The sequence below is a fragment of the Bufo gargarizans genome, chromosome 6 (assembly GCF_014858855.1).
Source record: "Bufo gargarizans isolate SCDJY-AF-19 chromosome 6, ASM1485885v1, whole genome shotgun sequence".
Taxonomy (NCBI): Eukaryota; Metazoa; Chordata; class Amphibia; order Anura; family Bufonidae; genus Bufo; species Bufo gargarizans.
This window is the reverse complement of record NC_058085.1, coordinates 359,771,511-359,789,025: the sequence shown is the minus strand read 5'-3', so window position 1 is coordinate 359,789,025 and position 17,515 is coordinate 359,771,511. Positions and strand designations below refer to the sequence as shown.

The following is a 17,515-nucleotide window of genomic DNA, read 5'->3' as shown; positions in this document are numbered from 1 at the left end:
TCTCAAAGATCATATGTAGCCAGTAGCTATAGGTGATGCCCGCTATTTATTGTTCTCAGGTCTTGCTGTTTGGTTGACATTGAGACAGAGCTGTGAGCTGTGACTGCCGTTTAGATAAGTTACCTACGGGTAGTCCGGGTCTTCTCCTGTCTCCTGGTTGGTTCAGGCTGCTGCTCCCCCCCCTCCTTTCTGCAGCTTGTCCTCCTCAAATTGGCTGCTGTGTATAAGCAGGTTTATCCCAAGCACACCAAGCCATTTGATATAAAACTGTTTTATTTCGGCTTGCCCGTACACCTTATGTCAAATGTACACCTCTCATCATAGATGAGCTCAAGTCTGTGGCTTCCTGTAAATGTGGTTGGAGGAGTAATCTAAAAAAGGATCAAATTAACCCACAGCCTTTAAAACATATATTTTTATCATGATTTTCGATCATTAGTCCGTTTTGTGAACAAATTTGAAATACAGATACCTGTCAACATGCTTTGACTTCTAATGTTAGGAAGTCACTCTTTATAAGTGATTACATGGAAAAGAAGATGGCTTCGGCAGCATGTCGCAGTATCAAAAAATTATTTTATTCGTACCTCCAGACACAATCGGCAACGTTTCGACTGTTCACCAGTCTTTATCAAGGCTTGATAAAGACTGGTGAACAGTCGAAACGTTGCCGATTGTGTCTGGAGGTACGAATAAAATAATTTTTTGATACTGCGACATGCTGCCGAAGCCATCTTCTTTTCCATGTATGTACTTCAAGGCCTGATGGATCAAGGGCCTACGGCTAGGCTGCTGCATTGACAACCGCATTATCCTGAGACCGCAAGGTGCTGCTTCTACACTACAATCTCTCTTTATAAGTGATTGTCCTATCGTAGCAAAAGTTAATACAAGGCACTTACTAATATGTTGTTATTATCCAAATTGCTTCCTTTGCTGGCTCGATTCATTTTTCCATAACATTATACACTCGTTTCCATGGTTACAGACCACCCTGAAATCCATCAGTGGTGGTCGTGCACAATATAGGAAAAAGCACCAGCCTATGTGCGCTCCCATGGGCGCGGCCACCAGAGAGTCTGATGCTTTTTCCTATAGTGTGCAAGCACGACCACCACAGATGGATTGAAGGGTGGTCTGTAACCATGGAAACGAGCAGTGTATAATGTGATGGAAAAGTGAATCCAACCAGCAAAGGAAACAATATGGACAATCACAATACATTAGTAAGTGCCTTGTATTCACTTTCTCTACATTTATAAATGCAACTTACTGAAGTGAGACAACCCCTTTAAGTTATTAAAACCCCTACCATCTTCCACTGTGCAGGGAACTGCAACACGTGTGTGTGTATATATATATATATGTGTGTGTGTGTGTGTATATATATATATATATATGTGTGTGTGTGTGTATATATGTACAGTACAGACCAAAAGTTTGGACACACCTTCTCATTCAAAGAGTTTTCTTTATTTTCATGACTATGAAAATTGTAGATTCACACTGAAGGCATCAAAACTAGTAATTAACACATGTGGAATTATATACATAACAAAAAAGTGTGAAACAACTGAAAATGTGTCATATTCTAGGTTCTTCAAAGTAGCCACCTTTTGCTTTGATTTACTGCTTTGCACACTCTTGGCATTCTCTTGATGAGCTTCAAGAGGTAGTCACCTGAAATGGTCTTCCAACAGTCTTGAAGGAGTTCCCAGAGATGCTTAGCACTTGTTGGCCCTTTTGCCTTCACTCTGCGGTCCAGCTCACCCCAAACCATCTCGATTGGGTTCAGGTCCAGTGACTGTGGAGGCCAGGTCATCTGGCGCAGCACCCCATCACTCTCCTTCATGGTCAAATAGCCCTTACACAGCCTGGAGGTGTGTTTGGGGTCATTGTCCTGTTGAAAAATAAATGATGGTCCAACTAAGCGCAAACCGGATGGAATAGCATGCCGCTGCAAGATGCTGTGGTAGCCATGCTGGTTCAGTATGCCTTCAATTTTGAATAAATCCCCAACAGTGTCACCAGCAAAGCACCCCCACACCATCACACCTCCTCCTCCATGCTTCACGGTGGGAACCAGGCATGTAGAGTCCATCCGTTCACCTTTTCTGCGTCGCACAAAGACACGGTGGTTGGAACCAAAGATCTCAAATTTGGACTCATGAGACCAAAGCACAGATTTCCACTGGTCTAATGTCCATTCCTTGTGTTCTTTAGCCCAAACAAGTCTCTTCTGCTTGTTGCCTGTCCTTAGCAGTGGTTTCCTAGCAGATATTCTACCATGAAGGCCTGATTCACACAGTCTCCTCTTAACAGTTGTTCTAGAGATGTGTCTGCTGCTAGAACTCTGTGTGGCATTGACCTGGTCTCTAATCTGAGCTGCTGTTAACCTGCGATTTCTGAGGCTGGTGACTCGGATGAAAACTTATCCTCCGCAGCAGAGGTGACTCTTGGTCTTCCTTTCCTGGGGCGGTCCGCATGTGAGCCAGTTTCTTTGTAGCGCTTGATGGTTTTTGTGACTGCACTTGGGGACACTTTCAAAGTTTTCCCAATTTTTCAGACTGACTGACCTTCATTTCTTAAAGTAATGATGGCCACTAGTTTTTCTTTACTTAGCTGCTTTTTTCTTGCCATAATATAAATTCTAACAGTCTATTCAGTAGGACTATCAGCTGTGTATCCACCTGACTTCTCCACAACGCAACTGATGGTCCCAACCCCATTTATAAGGCAAGAAATCCCACTTATTAAACCTGACAGGGCACACCTGTGAAGTGAAAACCATTTCAGGTGACTACCTCTTGAAGCTCATCAAGAGAATGCCAAGTGTGTGCAAAGCAGTAATCAAAGCAAAAGGTGGCTACTTTGAAGAACCTAGAATATGACATATTTTCAGTTGTTTCACACTTTTTTGTTATGTATATAATTCCACATGTGTTAATTCATAGTTTTGGTGCCTTCAGTGTGAATCTACAATTTTCATAGTCATGAAAATAAAGAAAACTCTTTGAATGAGAAGGGGTGTGCAAACTTTTGGTCTGTACTGTGTGTATATATATATATAATATATATACAATATTTTAATTTTTTTATGATGCTGTGGTGCACTACCCCGTGAGGCAGAACAGACACAGGTAGGTCTGATAGGTTCTCTGCAATGGTGGAACTTTTTTTTGTGTTTAGGTTACTAAGTTATGCAGCTCCCCAAACACACTTTCAACAAATCCTTCTCAAGTCACCATTTTAATAGCAGTTGACAACCAATACATCAAAATTGATTCCTCACATCTATACTACAGTCTAATTCCAGTCACCCTCCCATCTGGGGACTCGATTGTGTTGCATTCAGTCTCTTGTGATATCTCTTTCTACAAAACTGTACATGTTTTTGATTTGTTTGGTCCATTGTCTTCACCACCTTCTGTACCTAGTAAGAAAAAATAAATAAAAGGAATGTTAAGAGCAGGTGAAGGGTTCAGGTTCTGTAAGTGCCCCCTGTGGTTTAAGATTTATGACTGTGGTCCTTGAATTAGAATGTCTTCCTATAAATCAGATTTAACACTCCTTTCCTCCTGGCACTTTTTTGCATTTTTGTCTTGACAGAATATTAAGTACAAACAAGTCGTACGCAGTGATTGATGAATGTTGGTGCCAGTTCTCAAGTTCCCCTTTTTTTAATTAAATGTTGAAGTAAAATTCCCTTAGGCCTCATGCACATGAACGTATTTTCATTACGTGTCCGTTCAGTTTTGTTTTTTTTCCGGACCATATACGGAACCATTCCTTTTAACGGGTCTGCAAAAAAAACGGAAGGTACTCTGTGTGCATTTCGTTTCTGTATGTCTGTATTTCCGTTACGCAAAAAAATAGAACATTGCGGACAAGGATAGGACTGTTCTATTAGGGGCCAGCTGTTCTGTTCCGCAAAATACAGAATGTACACAAATGTCATCTGTATTTTTTGTGGTCCGCAAAATACATACGGTTGTGTGCATGAGTGCTTAATCTGACCTTAAATTGATTTGATAGGGGCCTGGATTCCTAGATATTCTGGATTAAAAAAAAAACTCATAGAAAAGTAAATACAACTCATGCTACTTTCACACTAGCGTTTTTTTGCGGATCCGTCATGGTTCTGCAAAAACGCTTCAGTTACAATAATATAACCGCATGCATCCGTCATGAACACATACGGTTGTATTATGTCTTCTATAGCAGCGGTACCCAACCACCGGGCACGGCCCAGGATCGGGCACTGGAAGATTGCTTGCCAGGCCGCGGTAATCAGGGCCGTCTGTAACGTGGTACTAATTAAGCGCTTCCATTATGGAAGTGCTTCATTAGTACCCGAGGACCAGGAAGCGGTGAAGGATCTGTACTCACCGCTTGCTGGTCCTCGGCTTGGCTGTCAGCTGTGCAGAGCTGCTCACAGTGTGAGGGCGCACACTGAGACCTCACAATGTGCGCCGCACCCGCAATACACAGCCGACAGCTGGATGAAGAGGATCGAGATGGTGAGGAGCGGTGGCGTGCAGGAGAGGTAAGTGTGTTTTTTTATTTTATTTGCGCTGATGGCTGAGGTCTGACATATGGCTGGGGGCTGATGGCTGGCTAAAGGTTGGGGGTTTGATCTGAGGTCTGATTAACATTGGGGGTCTGATTGCTGGTCTGACCTGAGGTGTAATGGAAAATGTTTTTTTTCTTATTGTACTCCTCTAAAACCTAGGTGCGTCTTATAGGGCGAAAAATACGGTACAGTGCAGCAGAGACCCTAGTCAGTTTATATAGTTGTTATACAGTGTTATATATTTTAATATGCACCTTGTGTTTTGTTATGCGCGTGAATCAATCAGTGCCAACCAGCACCCCTTAAGTTCTGCCCCAGAACCCCCCACCCCACCCAGTCCCTGGGAAAATAGTCTTGCATTAAACTGATCCTTGGTGCAAAAAAGGTTGGGGACCACTGTTCTATAGCCATGATGGATCCGTCTTGAACACCATTGAAAGTCAATGGGGGACGGATCTGTTTTCTATTGTGTCAGAGAAAACTGATCCGTCCCCATTGACTTGCATTGTGTGCCAGGACGGATCCGTTTGACTCCGCTTCGTCAGGCAGGCAGCGTTTTGGTGTCCACCTCCAGAGCGGAATGGTGACTGAACGGAGGCAAACTGATGCATTCTGAGCGGATCCTTTTCCATTCAGAATGCATTAGGTCAAAACTGATCCGTTTTGGACCGCTTGTGAGAGCCCTGAACGGATCTCACAAACTGAAAGCCAAAACGCGAGTGTGAAAGCAGCCTTACTTGTATCTGTAAAAGACCTTCAAACATACCCCATTACAATGCTAAGCAATCTTTTACACGTACATCTTCCATGTCCTAAAACACGACCCCAAAAAATCCTCAAAAAGGAGGAGCCACAGCTTTAGCTAAAGGGGTTGTGCATGAGTATGTAAAGTATCTGCTTATTGCTCCACATGGTCATGCTTCTCCATGGGCTGAGTCTGATATTGAACTGGCACTGAAAAAAAGCAGACCCTTCTTTTTCACCTCAATCCTGGACAAGCCTTCTTTAAATGTTCATTACGGTTTCACAAAACTCTTCATAAATCAATAGTACTGAAATACATGAGAAACTTTGTAATATATCCCATCATAGAAAAACTTCTCATTCTCCTGTTATCAGCTGACAAATTCCTAAACTAACTTTCTCTCTGAAATTTTATTTCTGCTGAACTCTCCTCAAGAGAGTTTCAGATTACCCTGAAAAACTCCAAGAAAATCCTCCATGAAAGTAACGCTATCCTTTAATCAAAACTTTTTTAAATAAAATCTCTCCTTTTGTTTTCATCCCCCCCCCCTACACTCAGGGTGTATATGGGGAAATGCTCCCAATATATACCCCAAATATGCCCATAGGTGTTATTTCACACATTGGTCATAAGGCAGGGAATTACTTTATTTATTTTTTCTAGTGTGCCATTAGTACATTTTAAGGGTCAACCCCCGTCTCTATGCAGAGTCATCTATTAAATGTAGTATACTTTGAGAGTAGATGTCTATTTTATGGTCACCTTAAATACTTCCATTATTTTTCCATGATTGGCCAATGTGTACTGTGTATTCTCTGCCAGAGAACTGTTTGGGGAGGTTGACACGACCTGGCCAGCTTGATATCACTTAAAGAAAAAGCTGGTACATTAAAAATAGTTAAGAATAGATGCTTTATGTACCCATAGTGATATATGATCTATGCAGTAAGCCCAACACAGCAATTACGTCAAATATTTTTACAATTTTTAATGCAAAATAGAGAAAGTAAATGCAAAACTGTTCTGTCTTATGTCTGTGAAACCCATACAATGAAGCGCATTCAGCACTAGGGATAAGCAAAGTATTAAAAAATTCGGCTGCTTCGCTAAAATGTCTATTTTTTTTTTTTTGCTTCGTGACGAATTACTTTATCATGAAGTGCATTTCTTTGTAAGTAGTGGGTGCAATGACAGGGAGCGGCAATTGCGCAGACCCCCCATCATTGTACCCCTCGGAGTCTGTGTTCATAGCTGATCGCTGTATCTGACAGTAATAACACAGTGTAAAAAAATAAAAATTACATTTTACCTCATCCATTTGCTTGTGACGGGCCGGCCGCCGCCATCTTGATTGAAGATCTTCACGAAATCTCGAAGATCTTCGCAAAATCTGACGTCATCAAAATGAGATCAATCAAGACGGTGGCGGCCGGCCCTTCTCAAGCAAATGGATGAGGCAAGTATGATTTATTTTTATATTTTTTACACCATTTCAGGGAAAATTTATTTGCCATCACGAAGCATGAGGAAGTTTGGCTTCGCAGCGAATCGAAGTCCACGCTGAACACTATTCAGCACATGTATGTATGGCAGTGTTTATAAAGGATAAATCCATGACGAGCATAGAGAGTGGCTCTTGAATTTATCACCGTTTGTGATCTATTGATCTGCTGCAGAAATACAGAGGGGAAGCAGAGCTAGACATGTCTGTGGAATGTGGGTTAAAGTTCCTAAGAAGAACGAAAAAAGTTAAAAATACTAAAGTGTGCGCAGTGAACAGGTAGTCAGTATCTGCAACTGGGCGCCCTATAGGATTTCACTGCTTTATGCTGGATCGGCACGGGTGGGCCTTTGATGTTCCAGCTCTTTCTGTATTACTGCAGCACCGATAGCCGAGATCCAGTGAATTAAATTCGGTAATCCAGGACTTGAGCTATAAAATATCAAAAGGGCCTTATACCAACAGCCTCAAAGATGTTACAGACGCATAGAAAGAGATTGCTTAAAGGGGTTTATCCCACGATTAATGTAGAAAAATGAAAATCCGACATTGCATAATACATGAGAATCTCTTTCTAACAAAGCTAGAACCAGCCCTGTACCTCTCATGGGTCCAGAGGGCTCCCCATTCATTGCTCTGCTAGATTTATTTTAAAGGGGTTTTAATATTGATGACCTATCTTCATCAATATCAGGTCATCAATATCAGATCTGTGGGGGTCTGGCACCCCTGCTGATCAGCTGTATGAGAATACGGTGCACGCAGTGTGCACGTGCCGTCTCCCGTCTTGCTTCCTGGTCACTGCTGCTTTGCCATAGACCAGGGATGCTCAACCTGCTGTCCTCCAACTGTTGTAAAACTACAACTCCCACCCTGCCCTTCTGTAGGCTGATAGCTGTAGTCTGTCCGGGAATAATGGGAGTTGTAGTTTCACAACAGCTGGAGGGCCGCAGGTTGAGCATGCCTGCCATAGACAGTAGCAGTGAACAGGAAGAGAGATGGGAGATGGCACGTGCACACTGAGGATAGGTCATCAATATTAAAAGCCCAGACAACCCCTTTAAGCTGGCAGCTCAGGGAGTATGCACTTTTTAAGGGATCGCGTCCTTTCTACTGCGGCTGGATGGCAGTTGAAGGATGAAACTGAGCATAGGCTTTCATCTCAGTGAGCTGGGCAGAGAATTTAGAAAAAGAGCAAACAGCAGGTGGCGCAGTGCAGACACATTTCTGTGAATAACTCCACGGCTATACAAAGTTTTTAATTTTACAAACAATTACAAAAGTATTCAGATCCAGGTGCTGGTTTAAAAAAAAATTCATGGGACAACCCCTTTACCACCTCAGCCCCCCTAGCTTAAACCCCCTTAATGACCAGACCACTTTTTACACTTCTGCACTACACTACTTTCACGGTTTATTGCTCGGTCATACAACTTACCACCCAAATGAATTTTACCTCCTTTTCTTCTCACTAATAGAGATTTCATTTGGTGGTATTTCATTGCTGCTGACATTTTTACTTTTTTTGGATATTAATTGAAATTTACCGAAATTTTTGAAAAAAAATTAAATTTTTTAATTTCGGTTGTAAAATTTTTCAAATAAAACTACATTTCTATATACATTTTTCTCTAAATTTATTGTCCTACATGTCTTTGCTAAAAAATAAATAAAAAAAAATACGTGTATATTTATTGGCTTGGGTAAAAGTTATAGCGTTTACAAACTATGGTACAAAAATGTAATTTCCGCTTTTTGAAGCAGCTCTGACTTTTTGAGCACCTGTCATGTTTCCTGAGGTTCTACAATGCCCAGACAGTAGAAACACCCCACAAATGACACCATTTCAGAAAGTAGACACCCTAAGGTATTCGCTGATGGGCATAGTGAGTTCACGGAAGTTTTTATTTTTTGTCGCAAGTTAGCGGAAAATGAATTATTATTATAATTTTTTTCTTACACAGTCTCATATTCCACTAACTTGTGACAAAAAATTTAATTTTACATGAACTCACCATACCCCTCACGGAATACATGGGGTGTCTTCTTTCCAAAATGGGGTCACTTGTGGGGTATTTATACTGCCCTGGCATTTTAGGGGACCTAAATCGTAAGAAGTAGTTTGGAATTCAAATGCGTAAAAAATGCCCTGTGAAATCGTAAAGATACTCTTTAGAATTTGGGCCCCTTTGCGCAACTAGGCTGCAAAAAAGTGTCACACATGTGGTATCGCCGTACTCAGGAGAAGTAGGGCAATGTGTTTTGGGGTGTCTTTTTACATATACCCATGCTGGGTGAGAGAAATATCTCTGTCAAATGACAACTTTGTATAAAAAAATTGGAAAAGTTGTCTTTTAGAGAGAGATTTCTCTCACCCAGCATGGGTATATGTAAAAATACACCCCAAAACACATTGCCCTACTTCTCCTGAGTACGGCGATACCACATGTGTGACACTTTTTTGCAGCCTAGGTGCGCAAAGGGGCCCAAATTCCAATGAGTACCTTTTAGGAGGGCATTTTTAGGCATTTGGATTCCAGACTTCTCATGCTTTAGGGCCCCTAAAATGCTAGGGCAGTATAAATACCCCACATGTGACCCCGTTTTGGAAAGAAGACACCCCAAGGTATTCCGTGAGGGGCATGGCGAGTTCCTAGAATTTTTTTTGGCACAAGTTAGCGAAAAAAAAAACAAAAAAAAACATTTTCCGCTATCTTGCCCAAATAGAAAAAAATATTCTAGGAACTCACCATGCCCATCACGGAATACCTTGGGGTGTCTTCTTTCCAAAATGGGGTCACTGCTCTGGCATTTTAGGGGCCCTAAAGCGTGAGAAGAAGTCTGGAATATAAATGTCTGAAAATTTTTACGCATTTGGATTCCGTGAGGGGTATGGTGAGTTCATGGGAGATTTTATTTTTTGTCACAAGTTAGTGGAATATGAGACTTTGTAAGAAAAAAAAATAATAAATGTCCGCTAACTTGTGCCAAAAAAAATCTTCTATGAACTCGCCATGCCCCTCAAAAGTGATCTTTTTATAGTACTGCAGCGATTTTAGTGTTTTTGCAGTGATCAGAAAAAAATTAATTTCTGTCACTGCGGTGGGGCGGACTAAACGCAAGTGTGCGCACAAGATCAGGCCTGATCGGGCGAACACTGCGTTTTTTGTAGAGCCTATAGAACATGTCCTATTCTTGTCTGCAATTGCGGAGAAGAAAAGGCATTTTCTATATAGTTCTGGCAATGTGCGGATCTGCAAAATGCGGAAAGCACATTGCCAGTGTCCGTGTTTTGCGTATCCGCGGTGTCCGTGTTTTGCGGATCCGCAAAACACATACGGACGTCTGAATGGAGCCTTACAGGGGGGTGATCAATGACAGGGGGGTGATCAGGGAGTCTATATGGGGTGATCACCCCCCTGTAAGCCTCCATTCAGACGTCCGTATGTGTTTTGCGGATCCGTGGATCCGCAAAACACATACGGACGTCTAAATGGAGCCTTACAGGGGGGTGATCAATGACAGGGGGTGATCAGTGAGTCTATATGGGGTGATCAGGGGTTAATAAGTGGCAGGGGGGTGGGGGGTGTAGTGTAGTGGTGTTTGGTGCTACTTACAGAGCTGCCTGTGTCCTCTGGTGGTCGATCCAAGCAAAAGGGACCACCAGAGGACCAGGTAGCAGGTATATCAGACGCTGTTAACAAAACAGCATCTGATATACCTTTCAAGGGTTAAAAAAATGATCGCCGCTGGCAGGCTGTAGATCCACTCGTTTACCTCCCGATCCTGTGAACGCGCGCTCCTGTGTGCGCGTGTTCACAGGAAATCTCGCGTCTCGCGAGATGACGCGCCAAGGAGGAACAGATCGAACGCCGCCAGAACGCAATCCAGCGTTAGGCGGTCCGGAGGCAGTTAAAGGCCATCTGTCAGCAGATTTGTACCTATGACACTGGCTGACCTGTTCCATGTGCACTTGACAGCTGAAGGCATCTGTGTTGGTCCCATGTTCATATGTGTCCGCATTACTGAGAAAAATGATGTTTTAATATATGCAAATGAGCCTCTAGGACAGGCATGTCCAAACTGCGGCCCTCCAGCTGTTGCAAAACTACAACTCCCAGCATGCCCTAATAGCTGTAAGTTATCCAGGCATGCTGGGAGTTGTAGTTTTGCAACAGCTGGAGGGCCGCAGTTTGGACATGCCTGCTCTAGGAGCAATGGAGACATTGCCATTGCAGAGAGAGCTGAATCCCTTCCTCATTTGCATATATTAAAACCGGAAATGCAGCCTATTTCCGGCTTCACTGCTGGGATTCGGTCGAGCAAAAAACTCTGCAAGCATTTTTTTGTTTGGCTGAATGCTATCATAGTCAATAGGGCCTGGCGGTGTCCCAGTCCTTTCCGGCTATGCCGGATCCCATAACGTGCACTTTTGGGGAGTAGGTGGTTTGTGGAAGTTCAATGCTTCAAATGTATAAGCAATGTCCCTGTGGATGTTTTTGAAGGTTTTAGAGTCTCAAGTGTTTTTTAGACAGTGGCAGGTTTCACCATTGACTTTAATGAATCATAGGGCCTCCAAAAAAAAAACTACTGGCACCAAATCAATAGCCTACATTCCTAGGTCTCACTAATATGACCCCCAACAATTAGCCATTGATCACACTTCTTAGCAATATACTAGCAATCCTTTTAGTGAGACAGGCCTTTAATGGGGCTGTACAGCCATCTAAAAAGTTTTTTTAATCTGTTTCTATTGAAACTAGATGCCACTTTACTAATAGTTTTATTATGAAAGGTGACCCAATATCAAGTTATGATCTCCAGTCCTAGGTTTGTCATGATGTGTCGCGTCAGTGTTTTGACTCTATTATCACTCACCGAATCACATTTGACAAACAAAATTTGTCCCCTGCCCTCTAGACTTTAAACCCCTTTGATGGGATCACTCTGTTACCTAACCAAGCTAAATCAATTTGCTTGAACATCTACTGATATCCTAGAGAATGACCTGCTTTTACATTTGGTCTCTTGTGATGAAGTAACCATAGAGGGTCACTGAGCTTTCATTAAACTTTTGTTTTGTATGTCATAAAAATTTTGATTGGTGAGGGTCTGAGTGAGAAGCACTGGCCTACAACACTTTCTCCTCGCTAGAGGGGATGTATTCAAGATGGGTCCATAGACTTTCTATTGAGTCTGTCTCGCTTATTCTCCTCCAGGGAAGAGGGAAAGCACGTGCTATGTGAGTGATTTTCTTTCCTTGTTCTAGCGATTGGTGGGGATCTCAACACTTAAACCCTCACCAATCAAAACTTTTGATATGTCTCTATGAAATATCTGAAGTTTTTATGAGAACTCAGTGACCCTTTAAATGTCATCGTATGAAGAGGCCTGAGGCAAGGATGCTCATCATGCGTGACCACATCATCCTTCTCAGTCTGAAAGTTGATTGTCCCAATATATGTTTGGTTACACCAGTGATTTACCAACCTGTTAACCGCAAGGGAACCCCTAATGCTATTCCTGTCTCGCTGAAGTTTGGAGCATGCAATACCATTCACAACCTGTGTACAGGTGTGGTACTGGTTTTGGAAGAAAGCAGCCATGTTCCAGCCATTGGTTCAAAAAACACTGGAGAAATGATTTAAGCACATGAAACTAAACCCTGTTGGACATTATACCTTGCAAATCATTAGCTATATTAGATTCTACATACCTTTCTTAACCCCCACATCATTTTCATGCTTATTCTGTTCTTCTAAAGCTTTCATCTTTTCATCATACACATCAGCTTGTGTTTTCCATTGAACTCTGTTATTTTGTAGTCCATCATACATGGGCGTGATTTCTTTATGAAAACGTGAAAATTCCTAAAAGCAGTAATTAAATAATTAGAAATATCAGCTCAAACCCAACATTATGAGGCCCCTTTCATATTACATTTGGGAAACCAATTCTACTAGTAGAGTATCCACCATATTGTCCACGAGCTGTGACATCTGGAGAAGAGGTAGATGTGCAGATTTGACTACTGGAGAAAGAGGGGCGATACACAGCTATGTCTACTGGGTAAGGCGGCACTATTGCTGATTACTGGGTAATGTAGGGCACTGCTGTGACTACTAGGGGAATAGAGCAGTGGTGTAACAATCTCAGTCACAGTAGGGATGACCAGGCCCAAAAATGTAGAGGGCTTGCTTCAGATCTCCAGACAAGCAGCACTTACATGAAGCAGAAATCTCTTCATATCATGTGGCGAGACCTGGACCCTTTCCTACTCCTCCTTATGTCTGTGCTGCAACGCAGTGTCAAGATGTTGGATGCTGCATCGGATTGTTGCCTGCTGAGGTGCCCAGACATAGCCACATGCAGGACCGATGTCTGGGAAAGGGCCTATATGTCAGAACCACATGATGTGAGGACGGAGTGCTGCTTCACGTAATCAGGCGGGCCCCCTTCTCCTCTGTGCCGATCACTTCCCTGTAGACAGGAGGAGTCTATTGAGTGCCTGTTTTTTAATGTCTAATCTGGAGGTTTGATCTGGAGAATATGAGGTTAGGGGGGCTCCATTTAAATGTGTAACATGGGGCCCAACGTGCTCTAGTTTTACCACGGAAAAGAGTGAAGATGAAGTTCTGTTGTGAGCCTCTGGCTACTTGTGGAGACCATTGTGATGTGCGGGAGGTACGCTGTGAATACTTTTGAGGGCACAGTGTTGACTACCAGAAGTGGGGTTATCTGATAAATATAGGTATCACCTCTTGAACTTACACCTACTTCCAGAATAGGAATCCCAACCCCCTGTCCAGTGGCTGCTGTAAATAGAGAAGTGGTCACTCTTGTGGGTGACAAGCTTGTTTTTAGAAAAGTCCTAAGTGAATGGCAAAAGTTGTGCATGTGTGGCCACCACATGATGGTTGTCAGGGGGGGCTCCACTTCTGAAGATGGGTGATGGTCTGAGAGGTGAGACCCGCGCTTATCAGACATTTAGGTCATGTGATGTGGATATGCCATAGATGGCAAATATTGGTTTACGCCATTAAGGTGCTGATACTAAAAACTAAGGCTGGACTTCAGATATTAGGAATTTATAAAACCTTGTGCACTAGTGAGGTGGCATCACAAAGTCACAAATTTTTGCACAAGCACCATTTGCAAAAAAAAAGTATGACTTTTTGGGGTTTTACGTTGCAATGGCTGATTTTCCAATAAGTGGGTAAGAGTAAAATGGGGCAAGGCATCCCACAGCACAGAAAGGTTACTGTAATTTACACCCGAAGCTGGTTTAAATTAGGCCTCAAATCTATTGCTCATAACTGATGTATATGTGACTTTCTGGTGCAAGGAGGGCTAGAGATGCACCATATTTATTAAGAGAGCTGCGCCATTAATACATTTGGCGCATTATCTACAGTACACACTAGATCGACTGCCGTATGAAATGCCCCCATTGTGTGCTGTTCAGAAATGCCAAAAAACTGACAAAAAAACACATGTACAGGTCCTTCTCAAAAAATTTGCATATTGTGATAAAGTTCATTATTTTCTGTAATGTACTGATAAACATTAGACTTTCATATATTTTAGATTCATTACACACCAACTGAAGTAGTTCAAGCCTTTTATTGTTTTAATATTGATGATTTTGGCATACAGCTCATGAAAACCCAAAATTCCTATAAAAAAAAATTAGCATATTTCATCCGACCAATAAAAGAAAAGTGTTTTTATTACAAAAAAAGTCAACTTTCAAATAATTATGTTCAGTTATGCACTCAATACTTGGTCGGGAATCCTTTTGCAGAAATGACTGCTTCAATGCGGCGTGGCATGGAGGCAATCAGCCTGTGGCACTGCTGAGGTGTTATGGAGGCCCAGGATGCTTCGATAGCGGCCTTAAGCTCATCCAGAGTGTTGGGTCTTGCGTCTCTCAACTTTCTCTTCCCAATATCCCACAGATTCTCTATGGGGTTCAGGTCAGGAGAGTTGGCAGGCCAATTGAGCACAGTAATACCGTGGTCAGTAAACCATTTACCAGTGGTTTTGGCACTGTGAGCAGGTGCCAGGTCGTGCTGAAAAATGAAATCTTCATCTCCATAAAGCTTTTCAGCAGATGGAAGCATGAAGTGCTCCAAAATCTCCTGATAGCTAGCTGCATTGACCCTGCCCTTGATAAAACACAGTGGACCAACACCAGCAGCTGACATGGCACCCCAGACCATCACTGACTGTGGGTACTTGACACTGGACTTCAGGCATTTTGGCATTTCCCTCTCCCCAGTCTTCCTCCAGACTCTGGCACCTTGATTTCCGAATGACATGCAACAGTCCAGTGCTGCTTCTCTGTAGCCCAGGTCAGGCGCTTCTGCCGCTGTTTCTGGTTCAAAAGTGGCTTGACCTGGGGAATGCGGCACCTGTAGCCCATTTCCTGCACACGCCTGTACACGGTGGCTCTGGATGTTTCTACTCCAGACTCAGTCCACTGCTTCCGCAGGTCCCCCAAGGTCTGGAATCGGTCCTTCTCCACAATCTTCCTCAGGGTCCGGTCACCTCTTCTTGTTGTGCAGCGTTTTCTGCCACACTTTTTCCTTCCCACAGACTTCCCACTGAGGTGCCTTGATACAGCACTCTGGGAACAGCCTATTCGTTCAGAAATTTCTTTCTGTGTCTTACCCTCTTGCTTGAGGGTGTCAATGATGGCCTTCTGGACAGCAGTCAGGTCGGCAGTCTTACCCATGATTGCGGTTTTGAGTAATGAACCAGGCTGGGAGTTTTTAAAAGCCTCAGGAATCTTTTGCAGGTGTTTAGAGTTAATTAGTTGATTCAGATGATTAGGTTAATAGCTTGTTTAGAGAACCTTTTCATGATATGCTAATTTTTTTAGATAGGAATTTTGGGTTTTCATGAGCTGTATGCCAAAATCATCACTATTAAAACAATAAAAGGCTTGAACTACTTCAGTTGGTGTGTAATGAATCTAAAATATATGAAAGTCTAATGTTTATCAGTACATTACAGAAAATAATGAACTTTATCACAATATGCTAATTTTTTTAGAAGGACCTGTATAAGAATTGTACGTGACTGAGGTTTTAAAAAGTTGCATAGGATAATGGAAGAAAACTATTCTGTTTCCTAACTACTCTTAGAAGTCCATGGGGAGAATGGGGGCAGCAGTAAAGCCACGAGGTACATTTTCAGTGATTAGCCAAATAACATGCATCTCTTACCTTATACACAAATGTACATACAAAGTCAATGAAACCAACTTGAAGCTTGGGCAGCTCCTCAGCTTTGTTCCTGTCCATCATTGGCTAAAAGAACAAAACAATTATTGCAGTAGCATAATAAGCATACATTTACTAGGCAGGATTCTGCTGTACTATGAAATAATGTGTCACATTTTTAGTGGTGTGTGAAAGTTTTCTCCATTAGTTCACATTAAGGGGCATTTATTGTCATTTACACCACTATTGTTTGACTTTCTAAGCCTCCCGGCACTATTCTGAGGTGCAGAGAAAAGGAGCAGGGCCTAGCGGGAGGTTGCAGGTCTTCATGCCAGCTGCCAAATTTACTATAACTTTCACCAGAAAGTGGCATTTTATAGCTGAAGTCTATGCCAGCAGGTACAGTAGCTGCCGTAGACTTCAGTATCTGGCGCACAACAGGGCAGAGAGGTACCTAATTCAATAAGAGGCATCTGCCTTTTAATAAATTAGGCACATCTCATGCCAATGCAAGGGGATCAAGACTAGAGCATGAGTACACCAGTTTTGTTAAATGTCCCTCAGTCTGTCTGACTATGGATTGTTGGAGTCCAGACTCTTTTAGAGATTGCTTTTTTACCCTGATGAGCATCAGCAACTCTTCTTCTGAGGTCCCCAGAAATCTCATTTTTTTTTATGCTATGATAAATGTGTTGTGAAAATCAGACTTTGATAGATCCCTGTTCGTTAGATAAAACAGGTCACCCACTCACAACTGATTGCCATCCCATTGATTAAAAACACCTGACTCTAATCTCACCTTCAAATTAGCTGCTAATCCTAAAGGTTCACATACCTTTGCCACTCACAGATTTACGATACTGGATCATTTTCCTCAATAAATAAATGACCAAGAGTATTGTTTTTGACTCATTTGTTTGATTTGGTTATCTTTATCTACTTTTAGAACTTCTGTGAAAATCTGTTGTTGTTTTATGCCACCTTTATGCAGTAATATAGAAAATTCTGAAGGGTTCACAAACGTTCAAGCCCCACTGTATATCAGATAAACAGAACTTTCTTTCCATTATATTGTAAAATCTGTTCATACGATTAAAACAAAGGAAAAGACCCAAAACATTTTTAAGGAGCTGTAATATAAAAAAAAAACTGGCAAGTAACTGAAACCTAAATGTTATTATCAAAGGGACACTGACAGGCCCAATAAGCATATTTAGCTATATATGACTGCACAGGTCTTATAAAGTGTATTAAAATCATATAAGTATCCCCCCTGTCCACCTTATGAATAAAGTAAACTGATGTTTTATAACCTGGTAGAATCGTCTTCTTTCTGCCCAAGGGGCGGCGTTTCAGTTCACTTGCGCCCAGCCAGCCGCCCCCTACCGCCGTTTTGAAGCGCCGCCCAGCTCATCAATATTCACTTCGCTGGGCGGCTTTAGATGTGTTTGAGAGCAGCACTCTGAAGC

At 42.2% G+C, this 17,515-nt stretch overlaps 1 protein-coding gene across 1 annotated transcript in view; it reads right to left on the bottom strand.

The window, feature by feature from the left end:
* Positions 1-3,236: 3,236 nt before the first annotated feature.
* Positions 3,237-17,515, bottom strand: part of PDE6C (phosphodiesterase 6C) — a 77,960-nt gene continuing 63,681 nt past the window's right edge. Inside the window, exons 20-22 of the mRNA XM_044298189.1 lie at positions 16,050-16,133; positions 12,536-12,689; positions 3,237-3,433 (exon numbers count right to left, since the gene is read on the bottom strand). Coding sequence (XP_044154124.1) covers positions 3,375-3,433; positions 12,536-12,689; positions 16,050-16,133 — 297 coding nt within the window. The 3' untranslated portion in view covers positions 3,237-3,374. The remainder of the gene's footprint in view (positions 3,434-12,535; positions 12,690-16,049; positions 16,134-17,515) is intronic.